The sequence below is a fragment of the Gavialis gangeticus genome, unplaced genomic scaffold (genome assembly GCF_001723915.1).
Source record: "Gavialis gangeticus isolate Ggan-Ray unplaced genomic scaffold, GavGan_comp1, whole genome shotgun sequence".
NCBI classification, from domain to species: Eukaryota; Metazoa; Chordata; order Crocodylia; family Gavialidae; genus Gavialis; species Gavialis gangeticus.
In genome coordinates this window covers 155565304-155586150 of record NW_017729025.1, presented here as the reverse complement: position 1 = coordinate 155586150, position 20847 = coordinate 155565304, and the positions used below count along the sequence as shown (strand labels likewise).

General features: G+C 39.1%; 1 protein-coding gene across 1 annotated transcript in view; it reads left to right on the top strand.

Annotated features, from left to right (window-relative positions):
- The window catches only part of KMT5B (lysine methyltransferase 5B), a 47250-nt gene extending 31423 nt beyond the window's left edge, over window positions 1–15827 (top strand). Inside the window, exons 4-10 of the mRNA XM_019519825.1 lie at window positions 3626–3791; window positions 4429–4538; window positions 6797–6963; window positions 7697–7716; window positions 7830–7966; window positions 11708–11904; window positions 13239–15827. Coding sequence (XP_019375370.1) covers window positions 3626–3791; window positions 4429–4538; window positions 6797–6963; window positions 7697–7716; window positions 7830–7966; window positions 11708–11904; window positions 13239–14707 — 2266 coding nt within the window. The 3' untranslated portion in view covers window positions 14708–15827. The remainder of the gene's footprint in view (window positions 1–3625; window positions 3792–4428; window positions 4539–6796; window positions 6964–7696; window positions 7717–7829; window positions 7967–11707; window positions 11905–13238) is intronic.
- Window positions 15828–20847: the final 5020 nt, after the last annotated feature.

Genomic DNA, 20847 nt, shown 5'->3' with positions numbered 1-20847 from the left:
TAATAAAAATGAATACATTTAACTTTTTGTGTCTAGCTGGGGTTTCAAAGACTCTGTTTCCTGCTTTCAGAATAACTGACTGGAATGTTCTGAGACCTCTTGGGTGAAGCAGTATCAGTAGAGTATAGTCGTCAAAATGGTCTAAAAAGTGCCTCTGAGAACTAAAACTCTAAGAACCAAGGAAAACACTGTAATCGCTGTGCCTTTGATACATGTAGAAGAGGAAGGGTTGTGTGCCAGTAGTGCCACTACTGATGGCAGTGGAAACAAACCGTTTAATGCCTGTATGCAGCATTTCATTCAGCAGTCGCCATTTTGTATGCTGTCTTTGAACAGGATTCAGTCACTCTTTAGATTGTTCAGGTACTGCCAAAAGATTGGTACAGCCCTTGGCACTCATGCTGGAGTCAGGAGACCTAAGAATGAGACTCCTGCATGATGCTTTTGTAATTGATCTTTAGTAGAGTGGGTTAAGTACTCGTTTTTCACTTCTGTCATCAGTCTTACAGGTGTGAGGGGACATGTTTTGTTCAAAATAAATTGTAAGTATTGCTTATAATTTAGTCAGTTCAGCAGGAGTAGTTGTAGAGGGCAAACCAAGAAAGATACTATCATGTTGGTTGCAAATAAGTGTATGCAAGCTGTTTGCCTACAGTAGTCCTGTTATATGGTCGTTTGGTGTACTTTTTACTTCTGGCCAATTAAACTTTTCTTGCTGCTTTCTAAAGAAATGAAGAAAAGAAAGGTGAAGCTGAAAATTGGAGCAAAGAAGTCCCAATTTTAATGTTAGTGACCACTTCAACTTAGGTTCCACCATTGGAATATTCTGACATTTGTATCTTAAGAACAGTCCATTTCATATAGTTTATTAAATCTAGATACTACCTTCCTTCCAGCACCCCAAAAAAGAAGGGATTGCCCTTAACATGTCTACTTAAAATGTGTTACAGAATGAACAGAAATGTTACCTCGGTAATTCATATACTTTTATTTCCAAGCTGAATCTTCTTTCCAGAGCATGTTCAAGACCCAGCTCTTTCTCTCCCTTATTTAGGGATATTTTGTTAATGGAGAGTTCCATTTCCAGCTGTCTGGCTTAAACCAAAAATATCAACAGCAAATGGTTGTAATCTTACTAGTGAACACCTGTAGTCTTGAACCAAATCTTGCCACCTTGTTAAATTTTGTTCTAGTTAATAAAAAGTCTATCAGTGATCTTGTCACTTATAAAGGTACATTTGCAGGGATCTTTGCTTGAAGTTCTACTGGCTGCTGTACCAGTCTTTTGGCAGTATGTGAATGATCTACAGAATGACTGTGTGTGTTCCAGGAGAGCATACCAAATGGACCTGGTGATGAATGAAACGCTAGTATAAAGGTAGAACCATGGATCTTTAGCTGTTTCCACTGCCATCAGTAGCAGCGTTACTATTATGCAGCCATTCTTCTGCCTCCAACTTGTGTCAAGGGCATAAAGATTACAGTCCAATTTATCTTTTGTTAGATTTGATTAAACTTTTTGTTGTCCTCATCCTAAAGAGAGCATTCAGAGTCCTTAACTTCTGGTGTTCTCTGAGATGAGTAACAAATAAAATGAACTCAAGCTTTGCTGTATCTGAACATGCATCACTGAAAACACTTGAAATGTTAACAAAATGAGCATGTGAATGATTCAGTAACCCATTTCAGAAAAAAATTAATGGGATGAGAGATCAACCAAACTGCTTGAACTTAAATTTCCTTCAAAAGTCATACTTTTCTCTAAGTACAGGTGTTCTGAATAAGTAATGAAACAACATTAAAATCAGTATGATAAAACCCTAATGGAGATACTGAAACAACTAACTGCAAGCTTCAAGAAAATACGTAAAATTTGTAAGCATGTAGGGAATGTTTTCCTTTCTTAAACAACATGGTGATGTCTTATTTAAACAGGTAGACATTTAGGCTGCTGACAGACTTTTAAAAAAAACCAACAACAAAACAAGCACTTTAACGGAAGAGGCATTGCATCAGTTTGACTTGGTTCCTGCAACATCTGTATAGACTGCACACTTCAAGCGAGGCATTTTGGCACTTTTATCTAGTAACCGATTCAGTCAGCTATTGCAAAACACCAAAAAGCCCCCCACCAAAGCATGTGAGCTATACAGACATTGAGTGAGCTGAGTCAAACTGATGTAGTGCCTCTTCTGGGCATGTGCCGTGCTGGGAGCAGCGGTGCACAGAGCTGAAAGTAAAGTGCTGTGTTGGGGGTGGGTTGTGGTTTTAAGTCTGTAAGCCGCCTTAATGGCAAAGAGATGCATAAAAAGTTTTGGGGGTTTTTTGGTTGGGTTTTGAGGGGGGGTGTTCTTCCCCCTGCAGATCACTATAGAGAAAGTCCACTGAGGTTTGTTGTGTACTTGCATTCAAACTGCACATAATAATAATTCAGTCACAAACCACTCCTGCATAAGCACTAGAAGTCTTCTACCTACTACTAAGGCTAGAGGTTGCATTGCTTGAGCATCTCTAGTTTTAGAAAAAAGTCCCAGCCTCCTGCCAGGAATACAGAAGACATGCTTGTCCCGTCACCAAGAATTTATCTGCTGTGGGTGAGACGGGTAGATTCATTCCTTTTTCTGATCTTCAAGATCAAGGGAACTAGCTATAATAGTTTTCTGTAATGCTTAATAGTATTGCTTTCACATTTCAATAATTGTTCAGAAATTGTAGTTCGAGCCCCTCGTTTTCATTAGTCTTTTTTTTTTGGGGAGAGGTTTTTCTGTCAGACTAGTTTGCTTTCGTGGATAAATTTTTAAACAGCTGGAATGCGTTCTTCATACGGATGCAAATGTAGAGTTGGTGAACCATAGTAATATACCGTATTGCCCTCTCTGAGAGTACTGATAAATGGCCGGAAACCACTAGGAACGCTTATTTTCCCCATATTTAGTAGCAAGATAGTTATAGGGAATTATGATAGACTTGTCAGTATCCTGCAGGTTGTGGGGTTTTTTAAATCTTTAAAGCAAACACCGAAAGCTTTTCCTGAAGCAGTCTACAGCCTAGAATCAAACACTGATGTAGTTCTGCTCTTCCATGAGTCTTTTGATTCATATGAGCTGTGTTTCTTAAGTTCTGTTTTTCATACCTGTTGATCTGAAGATGAGTTTTTGTTGTTGTTTTTATTTTTTAAACATTTCAGCCTAACAACAGTAGCTTTCCAATTTTAGTGTTATAGGGTAGAATAATGATGCCTGATCCAGTTTAGTTGCAGTGGTTCTAGTCCGTTATGAAATGACTAGCAAGGGAAGGATATGGAAAATTCTTATTTTCCTGTGTCATCTAATCTCCCTGAATGTCAGGCAGCAGACAGTAAACCATCATTCTGCATTATTAGGCCTTGGTCTTATCTGAGACCTACTATATAGCTAAACTACAGTTTTCATCAGAATAAATGTTCTTTAAAGTTTCAGATTTGCTTTAGTGCTAGAAATGAGGACTCGAACTAGGTCTACCTGGTGTTAGTTCCTTGATGCTCAGAGGTGAATAATCCTTGCCACCAGTGGGGGAAAAGCTTTTTGTGAAAGTTTTAAATAAGGATGAATAACAGTTGACTGGAATGGCTTTATTTTTATTTCAGGTTTCGACCCATAAAAGGAAGGCAGGAGGAATTGAAAGAAGTGATTGAACGTTTTAAGAAAGATGAGCACTTAGAAAAAGCCTTCAAGTCCTTGACGTCAGGTGACTGGGCCCGGCACTATTTTCTTAACAAGAACAAAATGCAGGAAAGGTTGTTCAAAGAACATGTAGGTGTATTTATAATTAATGCACGCTTTCAGATTGTTCATATGTTTTTTCACAACTTACTGTAGAACGAATAGAGCAGTCACTGAATCCAGTAACTGGTCTTTTCTCTTCCCTTGGGGCTTAATGTCAATTAAAGAGGAGTAGAGAACTTTTCCTTAAAGAAATGATGCAAGAGTGTTCTCAAAAAATACATGTAATCATAAGATCCTCTTAACTCCCAAAAGAACTTCCTAATAAATTCAGTGAAAGATTAAACCACCGCTTACTGTCGTCTTAGCTTGACTGTTGTGCCACATGAGGTATCCTTTGACATTGAGTTAATCAGGACCATGGTGGGTTATCAAAGTAAACAATTCCAAGTGGTTTTGAAGGACAAAATAAGACTCTAGGGTAATATGTACAGATGTACAGTTAAAATATCATCTTGAATGTCCACAAATTTAAATGCACTAAATATAGTAAAGCAATATTGATTTCAAAGATGAATATAATAATGGCGGTTTTTTTAAGTAATCAACTTTCAACATTTTATGGAAGAAATTTTTGTGACTTTTCTTCCACATTTAATACAGCAGAGTTTTTTTTTTGTTGTTGTTTTGTTTTTGTTTGTTTGCTCTCTCCCACCCCCCATTGCAGGTATTTATTTATTTACGAATGTTTGCAACTGACAGTGGATTTGAGATTTTACCTTGCAATCGATATTCTTCAGAGCAAAATGGAGCCAAGATTGTTGCAACAAAAGAGTGGCAAGTATTGTAATTAGCAATTAGGAAAATCATACCTAATTATTTTTTTTAAAAGGGGAGGAGGGTGATAAAATTCTTTGTAAATGTGACAGCTATAGAATTAAAATTGCAAGCAACTGAAGATTGGTAAATTGAGGTTTGTAATTGATGTTTCAGGGTGGGCACATGCACGCACGTGTGTGTGTGACCAGTCAGTTGTTGCATAATAAATTCCATATACTTGCACCCATCCTCGTCTTACATAGGAGCAAGGGGAAGGTAGGCAACTATGACCACTCTCCAGTTCCTCGTGACTGCCAAGGTCCAGCAAGCACTTGGTGTCTTCCTTTGTTGTATATTGTGTGGTGGGTTTTTAACTCATTTTCCATGTCTTTGGGAGTTTTCTTGGGTAGTCATTACAGACATCACCCAAATGTGTAAACAGCAGGAGACTTGCTTTAAATCTCTACTCATTATAGAACAGGATTTCAGACCCAAGACTGTTAAAGTGCTAAGCAATATCTACTTTGGGACACTTCTCTGCTTCACAACTTTGGTTTCTAGACTGGCTGTGTCTTGTGTATATGGAGTCAGATTCAGATTGACAGAATGTAATTTGAGAGAATCTGAAACTCCACTCAAAAGAACAGCTTGCCAATGGGAATGTCTAGCATAATAGGATTGAAACCCTGATGGAGTCTTGTTACAGACCTGGCATGCCTACATTTAAAGGAAACTAGTAACTGAGGGTTTGTAGAACAGCTATGGTGGGCATAAAGGCATTGGGATTTGCTATTTTAAAGGCATCTGATGGCCCACATGGCCTCAGACTCACCTTCAGCTCCCCATACTGCCACACTGCCCTGCCCTTTGGGGTGAAGGCAGGGAGTGGCAGCTAGAGCAGGGAGGGAGGAACCTGAAGACTGGCTGCTATTGCAGCTGGAGCTGTAGGGTGCAGGAGGGGAAGGGGAGCAGTGGGTAGGTGAAAACCCAAGGGCCACCCTTTAAACCTGTGAGAGTTTGGGGTCTGATACTTGAAGGTTCTGGGTTTCATTCCAGTCATTTGAGCATGCTTCTCTTTCAAAGAGCCTTACCTCTGAAGATCTACTTATCACAGGGGTACAGAGATGGTATTGGCATTCTTCCCATGTGAGTCAAAGGAAAGCTTCTTGGTGCTGTGTCCTAAACAGGCACAAGACTCCCAACTCAACTCCAAATGCAGGAAGCTGTGATTGTTCTAGCCAGTGGACGAGGTGGATGAAGGAGAAGCACAGAACTGATAGGTTTCCCCATTTCTACATGATATCATTAAAGGGGGGAGATAATGGGACCTCAGCTTCCAGTGTATCTCTGTGTAGGAGCTCTTCAGTGTTGGGTAGGAAGATAGAAACACATGAAACTTTGTCATTGGCATCCTTGTCCTTGATGGCTGTGGAAGCTCCAACAGTTGACCATTTTGCTGCTGCTGTTTTTGACCTCAGGAAAGAGTTTATTTTTCTATCTCCAAAATAGTGCAGTGGGTTCAGTGCCTCCTTTCTTTAACCTGACAAAGGATCTTTTCCCATAACTCTACTCCACGCTTTGACACCAGAACCTTTCCTGCGGTAGTCTAAAGCTGTCTTCTGTCAATTGCACACGTGTGTTCAGAATAACAAGCACGTAAGTTTAGACAGAAACGCACACACAGCTCTGTGCATTTAAAATATTCTGAGGATCCAAAATAAGGACCTAGATGCCCTTGCTGAACAAGGCACTTAAATCCCCCCATGTTTAGCAAAAGCTAAGCACCTTGTTAGGTGTTTAGGAGTATAACCTTTTAAATGTGAACTAAAATGCATGTAACTTAAGTACATGCAGAGAAAGTTCCAAAATTAACAAATTCCGTGGTTATCTTTTCAACATTACAGCTTTACTAATATATTTTTAAATGCTTTCTTGTGATTTCAGTTGTAGGGGTTGAATTGAAAACTCCAGGCTTTTGTCATGGAAAAGCTGACTTTATTAATGTGTAAAAGCTGACCTTATTAATGTGTAAGGGAGCAACTTTCATAGGAGGTGCACAGGCATCTAGACTAAATTCTTTGACAAAAGTTTGGTCTATCTTAAATAATTACAATTTTAATTTTTAATGCCATTAGTGCTTTCTTTTAGCTGATTTAAGACTTTATGGTCTTTTAGCATTTCTCATTGTGTAGAAATTTTATTTTTTGGTAAGAAAGTTGTTTACTTGCAATATTTTGTCACTTTTAGAATAATTATCTTTATCTTTTAACATTTAGGAAGCGAAATGACAAGATAGAATTATTAGTGGGCTGTATTGCTGAACTGTCAGAAATGGAAGAGAACATGTTGCTCCGACATGGAGAGAATGACTTCAGCGTCATGTATTCTACACGGAAAAACTGTGCTCAGCTATGGCTTGGTCCTGCTGCATTTATCAACCATGGTAAGTAACAAGCCGTAAAAAGCATCAGGTAATAGAAGCAATTCTGTTTTAAATTCTCTTGTGTGTAAGGGATGCCTCAAAGTAGCAATGTTGCTTAGATTCATTCTGAATTTTGGATCTTAAATATAATTAGCATGATTTGAAGTACGGTATTGGTTTTAGGGCCTAAATCTTGGTCAGTTTCCAGTTCAGAGCTGCTGGGCTGTGCACTGGAAGCCAATTAGAAGCTGTGAGGAGGGCTGTCTTCTCCTTTCAAACATGGACAAGAAAATGATCTGAGAATCAGTAAAACAGCAGATTTGGGCCCTACTACATGACACTTGTACAAAAATTTCCCCTGGCCTGAGCTCTAGCCTTTAAGGAACATGGTTCCTAGGTGAACTACTTGCAGTGTTCCTTGCTCATTGCTTAGACAGACAAACTTCACTGATTCTGTTGCGTTTTGTACCTACAGGGGAAAAAGCAAAACTTTCCTTGGCTTGTCATTTTTTAAAGGAAAAATAATAGAATGTGTTACAGAAACAAAACTGAGAAGCTGAGATTTGTTAAAATGATTCAAGATGCCCACTCTTGATACAGAAAATTCTTGTTTAATACAATGCCCTTAAGTATTTTAGTTGAGATTCTAGCAGTTCTTGAAGTCAGAGTGAAACCTTACTTTAGATGTCTATAACTATTCATGTTTCAGGTCTTATCAACAGTTAATTGACTTTATCTTTTGGACCTTTTTCAGATTGCAGACCTAACTGTAAGGTAAGCATTAAAAAAAAAAACCCCACACATACAGAATACCCTCCCCACCATAATGTCAACTTGTTTTATTCACAAATGCTAGCTAACATTAGTGATTACTACTTTTGTTTCAGTTTGTATCAACTGGCCGTGATACAGCATGTGTGAAAGCTCTAAGAGATATTGAACCTGGAGAAGAAATCTCTTGTTACTACGGGGATGGCTTCTTTGGAGAGAATAATGAATACTGCGAATGTTACACGTGTGAAAGGTTTGTGCTATTGAAAGACATGGTATATTGGATGATGACGTGATATATTGCAAAGCTGAAGGTTCACTCACTGTCTTTGGCTGTCCAAGAATTGTAGATAACATAATAATAATCATCACATATTTTTTTTTTTTGCATTTTTTTAAAGGATTTTTAAAATGGCCTATATTTTGCTAAGTTAGAACAATGTAGACATCAGATCTTTATAAAATACAAAGATTTGCAGGGGTAAGGGGGGGGGCAAAGAATGGTAGAAACACCTGGCCATCTAAGGCTCCACCGCTCAGCTGTGAACTTTGTTGCCTTCATTTCCAAAGAAATCATTGATCCAATTCCTACCCATCCCCCACAGTGTTCCCTCTCTTCCACTGGCTTTGATCTTTCTTGTTCATGTGCCCCTCTTTAATGAAAACGGGAGTAGTAGTTCTCAGTCTTTATAGTTGTTAGAATTTATGCATTTTAGATGCAGATGGCTGCTGTTGTGGACAGTACTGGCTCAGTCCTGTCATTTTGCAGTAATAGGGGCAAATTCATCCATAGTTTTTCTACTGAGCTGTTTCACTGCCTCAACCTAGAAAATTTCACAATTTCTCGTGTCTTTATTCCAGGGAATTTTTGTTTTGAAGTACCTGTTCTCAACATAAGTGTATAGCTCTCATCCCTTCCTGGGGGCACCACCCAGGTATTATCATTGGGTCTTCTGTAGTGTGTTCAGAAATGTGAAGATTCAGTTCTTGTTGCACTAGCTGTAAGGGAAGAAAGTTGCAGAAAATAAAATAGTCCATTACTCATTTAAGAAGTGGTTTAGTGCCACTTGCTTAAATAGTATAAGAATTTTATCTTCCTTTTTATAAGATGTTGTCATTATGCAATTCAAGAGAAACACTGCTTGTTTGTGTCACTGGCAGTTTTGCCATGCTGTTGTTACCCAGCCTGGTGTTATGTGGGTAGGCCAATTTGAAGGAAGAGGGAATTTACATAAACATGACTTGTAGATGATGCATTAGCAAAAATGTTTTTACTTCCTTGTAGCTAGAACATACAGTATATGCACAGATAGCAAAATTAGCTTGTGTTACCTGTTCCTTCCAACACTGACATCCAAGCTGGTGGAGATTGCTGTATAAGAAAGGGAGGACCAGTTTCCTTCCCTGTAACTCTTGTCATGCTACTGACATCCCTTGTCTTGGTACAGACTTCATTTATAGGCAGGCATTTTTGATGATAACTGAAGATCTTTAAACCTAGAAGTTTTATGTTCCCATCCTCAGTGTGTTAATGCTTTTACACAATTTTAGCTTTTGGAAGTCATCTTGCATGGTCACCCAGGGGGTGGTGCAACAGGTTTCAGAGGAAGTTTGAAGTTAAAATACAAATGGCTTGAACTGCTCACTTGCTTCTGTTTCTAAAATAGTAGTGATAAATGAGACCAACAGAGGTCTTGTTTTGAGAAACAAAGCATGCAGCCAGACTAACTGCCCTTTTGTATGCCAGCAGAATTCATTCTTAGGAAGGCATATGTACATTTACAGCTTCCAGGGTTAACTTTTCAAAACTAAAATAATAGATTTTTAAAAGCTTCGTTTTGACCATACTATTGGAAAGACCATACTGATCTCTCAAAGCCAACTAAAATCTTTACCTACGTGCATGTACAAACATGCATGCTATTATGTGTATTTCTCCATGTGTATATGCAAGAACGAACACCATATTGGGTTGTGTGTGTACATTTTATTAGATAGCATGTGTGTCATTTTTAGGTATGCTCTTGACATATTTGGGGAACCAGTATATTGTTAGTTGTGCTGTGTGAATCCATTTTAACCTAATACTTAATTTTCAAAACGGTGAGTATGACGTTCTAAAAGATTAAAGGTTTGAAAAGGCTGGGGAAATTTGGCTTCCTTCTCAGCTTTTTGCAAAGGTGCGATCAAGTTGGTTTAGGCAAACAACCTAAAACACTACTAAATCTATCTGAACTCAGGTGTAGTTTATCCATGCTCTTGATTGGCTGTGCTTCATCCCTTTACTCTCCTGTCTGGTTAAGAATGGAGCTGTGGTCAGTCTTCTTTTAATTCTGTATGCGAGCAGAAAATGGAACTAGTCTCTGCTCTGTCCCTTCTTTGCTGGTTAGAGGAAATCAAGCTCCAGGAAGAAGAGGCCCCCAGGTGTTTTCAAAAGCAGGGAATAGAGATGCTTGTAATTTGAGGCACAATTCCCCCCTGAGGTAAAGCCAGTTACCCTTTCGTCTAGGTACAGCCTGATACCTCCGTCTGGCTCCCAATAATTTGCAGAACTTAAAAGAAGAAAAAAAAGCCACTACATAATTCATATCAAACTACTACTTGTTAATTTTCAGGGAAAGTTAGGTTGGCATGGTGATGGTCAGCAGTACAGTGTACGAGAGGATTTATATTGGTCTCATCATCTCTCTTCCACTCTAACTCTGTTTCAAGGATTTTTTTTCCTTTAGTACACTAGAACCTCAAGTAGATTGTCCTTTTTACTTTGAAAACCAACCCCTCTGAGCAATTGAAGGTACCAGGAATCTGTCGTCTTCTGCACAAATAGTCGTGGTGACTTAGAACTGAAAAGAGAAAAGAGAAGAGGAAGTCTTAAGACTTGATGAATCTTCATCTGTTTCCATTTTCTCTGGGGAAGTAAAGATGCTGGCCCATGAGTACGGGGTTGATAATAAATTAGTTAAACCTTGATCCATCCAAAGAAAAGTATGCAGGTAAAAGGGTAGTTATACCATTACTGTCTACTTTGGCTGTTGGTATTAAATGTAGAGGTAGGCAGGGTGGAGCAAATGCAGTAATTGTTGTTAGGCAGGCACTTCTTTGAGTAGATGTGATATCTTTTATTAGGCCAACTGAGTAGTTGGAAAAAACTTCTTAGCAAGCTTTTAGGTGCAGTCACCCTTCTTCAGGCACAGGGAGTTTCTGTTTGCTAAGAACTTTTTTCCAACTACTCAGTTAATTTAATAAAAGATACCACATCTACTCAAAGAACCTTGCCTGCCTATGTCCTTAGACCAACATTGCTAAACCAAAAACCCAATAATTGGTGTAAGCAGCTCTTACAATGAGGCAAATGTGGGAAGAAATAATGGTTAATTTCTTGTTGAAGTCTTAAGCAACAGAATTCATATCAGATGTCCTTTGAAGTACTGTACTGAATTTTCATTCCAGGCAAATTGAATTATGAAAATAATAGTAAAACAAGAGGCAAGAATTTTTGTAGGTGATATCTTTTTATTGGACAATCTGCATGGTTGGGATAGCCTTAGACAAGCTTTTGAATATAGTGCTGCCTCCTTCAAGTCTGAGGGGAGGAAAAAAAACATGCAGTTGATTCAATAGAAGATGCCACCTGCAAAAATTCCTCATTTATTGGACCATAAAATTTACAACTTTATTCCAACACTCCCAGACCAAGACAAGTTTATTTTAGCTCATCCCCTGTTTACAGAAAAGGGGAAAGTAATTGCAAAAGACAAGAATCAATTTTCAGTAATTCAGGGACCGTTTTCTCTATCCCTAATTAGAAATGAAATACGCATTTAAATCCCCTACCTTATCAATACCTGAACTGCCTGCAAAACCTTAAACTAAGGTAATACAATTGTTTTAAGAAGGTCGTCTGAATATAGCTATGATTGTAATGATGTATATACTATCAAACAACTGTATGATTATACTGAGAATTGTTGATATGTGATATTTTCTTTTATAGACGTGGAACCGGTGCTTTTAAATCAAGAGTGGGCCTGCCAGCACCTACTCCTGTGATCAATAGCAAATATGGACTGAGAGAAACGGATAAACGTTTAAACAGGCTTAAAAAGTTGGGTGACAGCAGCAAAAACTCAGACAGCCAATCTGTCGGCTCTAACACTGATGCAGATACCACTCAGGAAAAAGCTAATGCAAGTAAGCAAAGGGAAGCTGTTTTTTATGGGGTTTGTTTTCATGAGAAAATTCTCTTTAAACATGTGTGATGTTGATGAGTCTCATAATGAACAGCCCACAACTTATTTCGTCCAAGAAACTGTAAGTTCAGTTTTTTCCTAACAACAAAAAATACAGAAACAATGAAAGAAAAAAAATAAAGAAAAACTTACCTTGTATTGCATATTTTCCATATGAATCCTGTTTCTAAGCAATACCGACAAAATGTCTAGATTGGAGTGGGTGTACATGTTTTGAAATTTGAGTAAACGTATAAAAAATACAATTTAGGAGATAAGAGTTATTCCTAAACAGTAAACTTCAGGGAGGTAAAGGAATTGATGTTGTATAGGAAAAATGGGATTCAGATAAATAAACTTGGTATATGTTAAATAAGGAAGTTGTTGTTTTCTTTAGACAGTTGTTCAACAAGTGGGCATTTATATTCCTTGCTATTGTCAGTAAGGTGAAAGTTGATCAGTTCAGTTATAGTCCAAAATGAATGTTGACAGCTGGTCATCTTAAAAGAAATTCAAAGGGATTTTTATTCAGTGATTGACTGGGTTTTGTAGTCATGCAACTTTGAGATATCTACCTTTTTTCTTTTAAGGCAAGACATAAATGACTCTAATTATGTTTGCCTTGTCAAGGCAGACTTCAAACTGCTTAATGCACTAGGTTTCTCTAGCTTCTATTTGCTGCTGTGATTTCATGCTGGCACTATTTCCATTCCCTGTGTTTAAAAAAAAAAAAAAAGAGTCAAAATGCAAAGGAAAAGCAGCAAATGTGCTAACTTAAAAAACAGCTCTGCAGCCCACCATCAAAGTAGTTTAGAAATGTGGCTTTCCTTGGGCGGATTAGCTTCCCTATGCACTCTTCTGTGTAAGGGGCTTGACAAGGAGAGCAGGAGCCAAACCATTAGACGAAAAAATAGTCTCATCCCCTTCCCCAGCACAAGTGTGGCAGAAGACCAGAGCTCTGATCCTCAGCTGTGCTTGAAAAATGTACAGCAGAATTTGAGGATGAGGTGGAAAGCTTGCTACATGCAAATTACCAAGAAACAGGCTTTAAGTGTAGGCTCTCCAAAACTTGAAGTTTAAATGTAATTTTGGGCACTGTTAGGCAATACCATATGGGCCAGAGTTGTGAGCTAGCAGTTTTTTCCATTTGATTAAAAATCATAATGTAACACAGTGCAAAAATATGACTTCTGCAAATTTCCATGAAAAGCAAGATCATAAAGATGGTTGAAGTACCTGGTAAAAAGCCAGGTTAAATTAACATGTCCTAACACACTTTTTTTTTTTTTTCAACAGCTAACCGAAAATCTTCAATTGGTGTAAAAAAGAACAGCAAGAGTAGAGCATTAACAAGACAGTCGATGTCCAGAATTCCAGCTTCATCAAATTCTACCTCATCTAAACTAACTCATATAAATAATTCCAGGGTACCAAAGAGACTGAAAAAGCCTGCAAAGCCTTTACTTTCAAAAATAAAGTTGAGAAATCAGTGTAAAAGGCCAGAGCAAAAGAATGCCTCAAGAAAACTCGAAATGGGAAACTTAGTTCTCAAAGAGCCTAAAGTAGTTCTATATAAAAACTTACCCATTAGAAAGGATAAAGAAACTGAGGGACCAGTAAAAGTTGCAGTCTCTAGTGGATGTTTAACAAGACATGCAGCAAGAGAATACAAACTAAATTCTGTGAAAGGTGCTCATGAGCATGGTGAAATATCACCTTGCACATATATAACCAGGAGGTCAATGAGAACAAGGATGAATTTGAAGGAGACCTCTGACCTACAGCTTGAACCAAATATGTTGGATGGGTATAAAAATAACTTGACTGGGACACGATCAGATAGTTTAGAGCAGCAGTCTCATGTGATTCATGAAAATGACCTGGCTCATGGAATATCACATAAAGGGGAGGGGAGGTGCCAGAAGACTGATGTGGGAATGTCCAAAAAGAAATCGCGACAAGGAAAACTTATGAAATCCTCTACAAAAATGGAAGAAACTGATCTTACATACAATGTACCTGGCAAAGATGAAGTACCAGATTTGATCAGTTCTCATCCAGAACCTGGAGAGAGGAGTAATGTAGTGGACACGCCTGTTGGCTATAAAGACTGTATTTCTGGGTCTGGTGGGTGCTCTGTTACATCTGACAATTTTAAAGCAAAGGATGGCTTTAGAACTGCAAAAAGTAAAAAGAAAAGACGAATCACTAGGTATGATGCACAATTAATCCTTGAAAATAGCTCTGGGATTCCCAAACTGACTCTTCGTAGGCGCCATGATAGCAGCAGCAAGGCAAATGACCAAGAAAACGATGGAATGAATTCTTCAAAGATAAGCATCAAATTAAGTAAAGACCATGAAAAAGATAATAATTTATATGTAGCAAAGTTAAATAATGGATTTAACTCAGGATCAGGCAATAGTTCAACAAAATTAAAGATACAGCTAAAACGAGAGGATGAGAACCGAGGGGCATACTCTGAGGACCTTCATGAAAATGGCATGTGTTGTAGTGATACACTCTCTCTCTTGGGGTCAAGAATGGAAGTGGATGATTATGGTCAATACGAGGAGGAAACAGCAGATGAATCCTCCTCAGAAGAGGATGATGAAGATGAGGATGACTATGATGATGAATTTGAAGATGATTTTATTCCTCTTCCTCCAGCTAAGCGTTTAAGGCTCATAGTTGGCAAGGATTCAATAGACATTGACATTTCTTCCAGAAGGAGAGAAGATCAGTCATTGAGGCTAAATGCATAAGCTTACAGGTCTTAAACTGACCAGGATGTCCATTTTTAAACAAAAAAAATAATTCCATTCAATTATTCCTCAACTGAAGAACTTTCTGAAAATTTTAGTGGCAGCACTTCTTTATTGTTTAGTCACTTATCAACATAATATTGTAGAAAGTGTACAGCATACTGACTCTTCTTAAGTCTGATTTGTGCAGATTTTTATTGTACTTTTTAATAGCCTTCTTATGTGCAATTCTGAGTTAGAGTAAGAGGTAATGCTCTGTTGTAAAATAAAGGCTCAAGCAAAATTTAAAAAGTGACATCAAAACTTTCCATGCAGGACAATGAGAACAGAATAATGTGGCTACACAATTATTTTTAACCTGTTTAAGAGCATTTGTTTGCTCTTACAATATCTGACTAAACAATAATTAAAAAAAAAATCATAGTAGCAGCATATTAAGGTTTTCTAGTATATGTTAATATCACCAGCAATGATCTACAGCTATTCAATTTATTTGCTAGATGTTTTTTCCCCTCTTGGAGTTTGTCAGTTTTAACACTGTATGCTGTCCCAGACGTACTGTTTGTGGCCTTTGTTATAGTAGCAAACCGTTGGTTGGAAGTCAAATTGATTTCTTTTAAAAAAAAACAAAACAAAAACAAAAAAACAAAAAAAAACAAAAAAATTAAAAGGTGTTGACAGTTTGCTGACTTTCTAGTACATTATATGTACCAGGGTAGCAGTATGCAGAATACAAGTTTGGATATGGTGTATTTATTGCTTGTTATGTAAATTAAACACCTTGTATTTAACACTTTTCAATACTTTTAGATAAAATTGTTCTTTGCAAGAATGATTGGTGCTTATTTTTTCAAGAATTTGCTGTGAAACAATGTGATTACAACAGGCAACATTTATCCAATGAACTGCAGCTATCCTGAATTGGTTCTACATAGTTTTCTGTTGCACTTGTAAAATGCTACAAGGAATTTAAAGAAATCTATTCACTTTAACTTATGATAGTTTTATGAAATTAAAAAAAAATCTAAGTCACAGCTTTTGTTCTGTGGTAACCTATAAAAATGTTTGTCTTTTGAGATCCAGTGTAAAGGACTGAAAAAATATGTATATGTTGTAAATATTTGTGTGTTGTGAGAAATTTTGTCATAAGAAATTGAGATAACTTACCAGAAGGGTTTTTAAGTTTAGAAATACATTCATGCCAATAAAATAGGAAATTATAAACCTAGTTTTAAACTCTGCATCGGTGGGAGTTTTGTGCTTTTATTTAGTTGTATATTCAGGATTTCAGAGTCTGCAGGACATGTTCAACAACAAAGCATCGTCAGTGAAGAGCTTCAGGACTGGTTTGTTTTTGCTTTAATAAATGTGCTAGGGACAGGAGTAGGTTGGAAATTTTTTTTCTTTTAGTTTATTTATTAAAGTTAGCAGATAAGCCACTTATTTTAACAGGCAGGTCTCTTCTCAGTTTTTGTGGCAAATTTCTCTGTGAAATTATTGTACACAGTATGCAAATTTTTATTTACATCATGGATGAACTTTCAGAAAAGTGGCTTTCTCATCTAGAGACGCCAAGTGAAAATCAGAATAAATTAACAAGTATGTGTAATCTATGTAGCAGAACTGGACTGGGTAACTTTTTAGTATTTGTACACAGTAATATTGGCCCAGAGGAGCCAAGCACAGGACTACAGGATGGCTGCAGATAACATGTTGAACTGTTAGTGAAATTGGATAGGGAGATCTGCATGGTAGGTAATAATTCTGTACCTGGTTTTAACAATTTCTTGCCTTCATGAAAACTATAAAGCTTTCTCAGGATAACCCTTCAAAATTAGGTTGGAGTTCTTTGTTGAAACTTTTTTTTTTTTAAAAAACACAAAAAACCTGTAGGATCTCTTTTTCTGTTTTGTTTCTCCTTCTTTATCATCAGTGGAACATTGAACAGGCCCAGAGAGAAAACACACGCAAATAGGGCTGGAGGCAGAAGTGTATACATCCCTCCTTGCCATGTTTTAAAATGTCCACACTCCATTAAAAAGATACTACACTGAAAGCTCAACTCAGTGAAATAGATACTAAAATCATGGATGAGGGAATGCCTATATTAGGCTCTGCTGTTTGATTAGGTCCTGCCTTGTTGAAGAGAATGGGGATCTTTGTTGTTGCAAACTGCATAGTAGGGGTGTGCAAAGTGGGCCATATTGGAGTTGGATTCGGCCTGAATCGGGGACGGTGATTCGATTTGTTGATTCAGATCACGGTTGCCATTTGATTCGGCCTAATCCAAATCTGAAGATTTGATGCTGATTTGGAGAATTAGCGATTCAGCCATAGACACAGCTTTAAATGTTTTTTCTGCATACCTTGAGGTACCAGGTATGGCTCGTAAATGCTGTGATGCTGAGGCAGATGAAGCATCCCACAGGACTGCAGAACCCCCTGCCCCCCAACACTCGGCGGCAACCCTGGAAGTCAGCCAGAAGTACTTCTGGTCCACTTCCAGGTCTGCTGCTGAGCACACTGGGTGCATGCACACATACATACACACACACACTCTCTGCCCCCCGGCTTGGTGATTGGCTGCGGGGGACACCGGGTGCCCCCCTGAAACCCAGGAGGCACCAGTTGCCAAGCCAGGGGGATGTGGGGGGTGCCCACTGCCCGTTGGACCCAGAAGTGGACTGGAAGTGCTTCTGGTCCACTTCCGGGTCTGCTGCCAAGCATGCTGGTAAGCTCCTGTGGGATGCTCCATCCACCCCAGCATTGCAGCATTCACGAGCTGCCTGGTACCTTGAGGTATGTAGAAAAAACATTTAAAGCTGTGTCTACGTCCAAGTCATCAGATCTCTCTGAATCAATTTGGAGGGTTCCAGTTCAATTCTGAGAGACTAAAAGGTCTCCTGATTTGGTTTGGATTTGGAGATTCAGCTACCGAATCGAGCCGAATCTTTGCCAAATGAAATCAGTGACAGAAGCTTCACATAGCCCTACTGCATAGTAAACAAGTGTGCTTCTATGTCTTTGACTTAAGTGTTAGGTGCAGTAAACTATATATTGGGTCAGCAACCCCTGGCACGCATGCTGAGCATGGCATGCAAGGCCATTTTGCTTGGCACACCACCGCCAGCCCAAACTCTAAGCAGCTGCTACCAGCCATGGAGCCCAGGCTGCTCCCAGCAGGCGGCTGGGAGGCTGCAAGCAGACTCGGCTCCTTTGGCTGGCTGCAGCCAGGAGGCTGCAAACAGCTGCTCTGGGCTCCGGCATGTTGGCACTCCAGCACTTTCCAAGATAGATGTGGTTTTTTCAGCACTCCGGCCAAAAACATTGCCTACCCCTGCTATATATGATTTTGCATGTTATATTTAAAAAGGTAGCCACTTCAGCAGAATGCATTTACTTCTAATTTCCTTTTGCAGGTGTGACCTGTCCTCATAATATCCACAAAAAAATTTGGCACTGAAATTAGGCATTCTCTGTGCCAGCATTTGGTGCACTACCTCATGGCAGCCTTTGGAGCCTGTAGTGTGATATCAGCACTTCTGTCTGAGAACTGGGAGAACTTCAGTCCCCATAGTTCACCTTTGTAATGTACTCTTTTGCCTCAGTTTCCATTTCTGCTCTTTTTCTATCAGTGATATAGAGGGCTCTTTTCTTCTTTAGAGACAGGATAATTACTGTGAAAAAGTACAACTACCAACATGGCAGTTGGCCATACAAAAAGAAACCAAGAATATCAGAAGTGGAGGACATAGGCAGTCGCCGTTATCATTACCAACAGCATACAAGAGTAATGGTTCTGAGGCTGTGAAATGTGTTCCAAGTGGTAGGATCAGATTGTGGTGCAAATGTTGGATGGTGACCAATGCATTCAGATCCTTAAGATGTGGGCAGTCTCTTCCCTAAAGTTTGAATGCTGAACTTGCTTTATAGACACCCCAGAATGAGAGCTGTTTTACCAGTGCACAAAAATAAGTAACCAAAGCTCTGTGTTGCTTGTCAGTTAGTGAATGCTTCTTTTTAGGTATGCCAAGGGCACTATGTTTTGCTGCACAGGATTGTGATGGTGTACACTGCCTAGTAATTATATTTAATGTATATAGATTCCCTTTACTGTACAATGGAAAATGGGAGGGACCAGAGGATTCCAACCCTCGCTTTCCCCATAGTAGTTAAAAGGAAGGATGCAGTTAAACTTGCATTACTGGCTCACCATAGCTGTTGCTGGCATTATTAGTGGTCAGGGAAGGTATATGTTGCTTGTATAATGCGAGTTATTGACAAGCCGCAAACTGGAACAGCTTTTCCTAGATTGGCATGTTGACGTAGTTGGGTTGTAGTGTTCACGGTGATTCTCAGATCTAATCTAGCCTTTGCTTTCCTGGAGATTTGAAGTTGGGGCACCTGAGCTTCAGCAAGGAAAAAGTTAACTATCCTTTGAGCAGGTGCAGGGTAGCTGTGGAGTAGACTTTTGCTAGCTTAAAAAAATGGTAGAAATAGGGCTTTTTGGGTAGGCTCTGCCTGTGTCATCTAAATATTCTTGTTGCTGCATATTCTGTGATTTTTGCATAACATCTGTGAGGCCAAAAGGGGAATCTTACTGTTGCCACATAAGAGGTGGGCAGGTTCTCTGGGGTGCTTTTTGAGCAACCTGACACAAGGCCAAATAGCAGCACCCATTGAAGTGCTGTGTGGGGTAAGGAAAGCTTTAACAGGACACTTTAATGGTTTGTGGTAGCCAGATAGCTACTGCACAGGCAACATAAAATAATGCTGTCTGGCTTATAAATTATTTTGGATGAGAGAAGCTATTTATTTTGGGAATGTTGTATCCCTGAATTTAAGACAAAATTGTAGGTTTTGCAAGACAGCATTGTATGCAATAATATACTGAAAGAATCATGAAATAGGTATACGATGTGTAGGGGACATTTTTCAAACCCTCCAGCAGGTAAGGGACCAGAGTAACCTTAAGGATAGCATAGTGTTTAAACTATAGAGTCTTGGACAAACTACTGGGGAGAAGTATAAGAACATTGCTTAGGCATGCAGAGATGAAATTGGGGAAGGCCAAGATGAAATGGGAGTTGCATCTAGCAAGGAATGTGAAGGCTGACAAAAAAGGTTTCTACAATGTGTCAGCAACAAGAGGAACCTCAGGGAATGTGTGGGTCCCTTATTGAATGGGGGAGGCAACCTACTGACAGATGATATAGAAGAGCCTGAAGAACTCAATGCTTTCTTCACTGGCAAGGTCAGCTAACCAGACTACTGTACCCGGCAGTACACTGTGGGAAGAAGGCAAGCATCTGACAGTGGCAAAAGAACAGGTTTAGAACCATTTAAAAAAGCTGGACATGTACAAGTCCATGGGGCTGGGCATGCACCCGAGTGTGCTGAGAGAGTTGGCTGATGTGATTTGCAGAGCCACTGGCCATTATCTTTGAAAATTAGTGACAATTGGGAGAGGTCCTGGACAATTGGAAAAGGGCAAATATAGTGCTGATCTTTAAGAAAAGGAAGGAAGTGGATCCAGGGAACTACAGACCAGTCAGCCTCACCTCAGTCCCTGGAGAAGGTGGTGATTAGGAACCGTCAGCATGGACTCACCAAGGGCAAGTCATGCCTGACCAACCTGATTGCCTTCTATGATGAGATGACGGGTTCTGTGGATATGGGGAGAGCAGTAGATGTGATATACCTTGACTTTAGCAAGGCTTTTCATATGGTTTCCCACAACATTCTTTCAAGCAAGCTAAGGAAGTACAGGCTGGATGAATGAGCTGTTTGATGGATAGAAAACTGGATGGATCACTGGACTCTAGTAATCAATGGCTTGATGTCTACCTGGTAGCTGCTATCAAGTGAAGTACCCCAGGGGTCAGTCCTGGTGTTGGTTCTGTTCAATATCTTCATAAACAGTCTGGAAGATGGGATGGAGTGCACCCTCACCAAGTTTGTAGATGACAGTAAGCTGTGGTGGAGCAGTAGATACACTGGAGGGTAGAGCTAAGGTTCTGAGACCCCTTGACATGTTGGAGGATTGGACCAAAAGAAATCTCATGAAGTTCAACAAGGACAAGTGCAAAGTCTTGCACTTAGGATGGAACTACCCTGTGCACCAGTACAGGCTGTGAGCT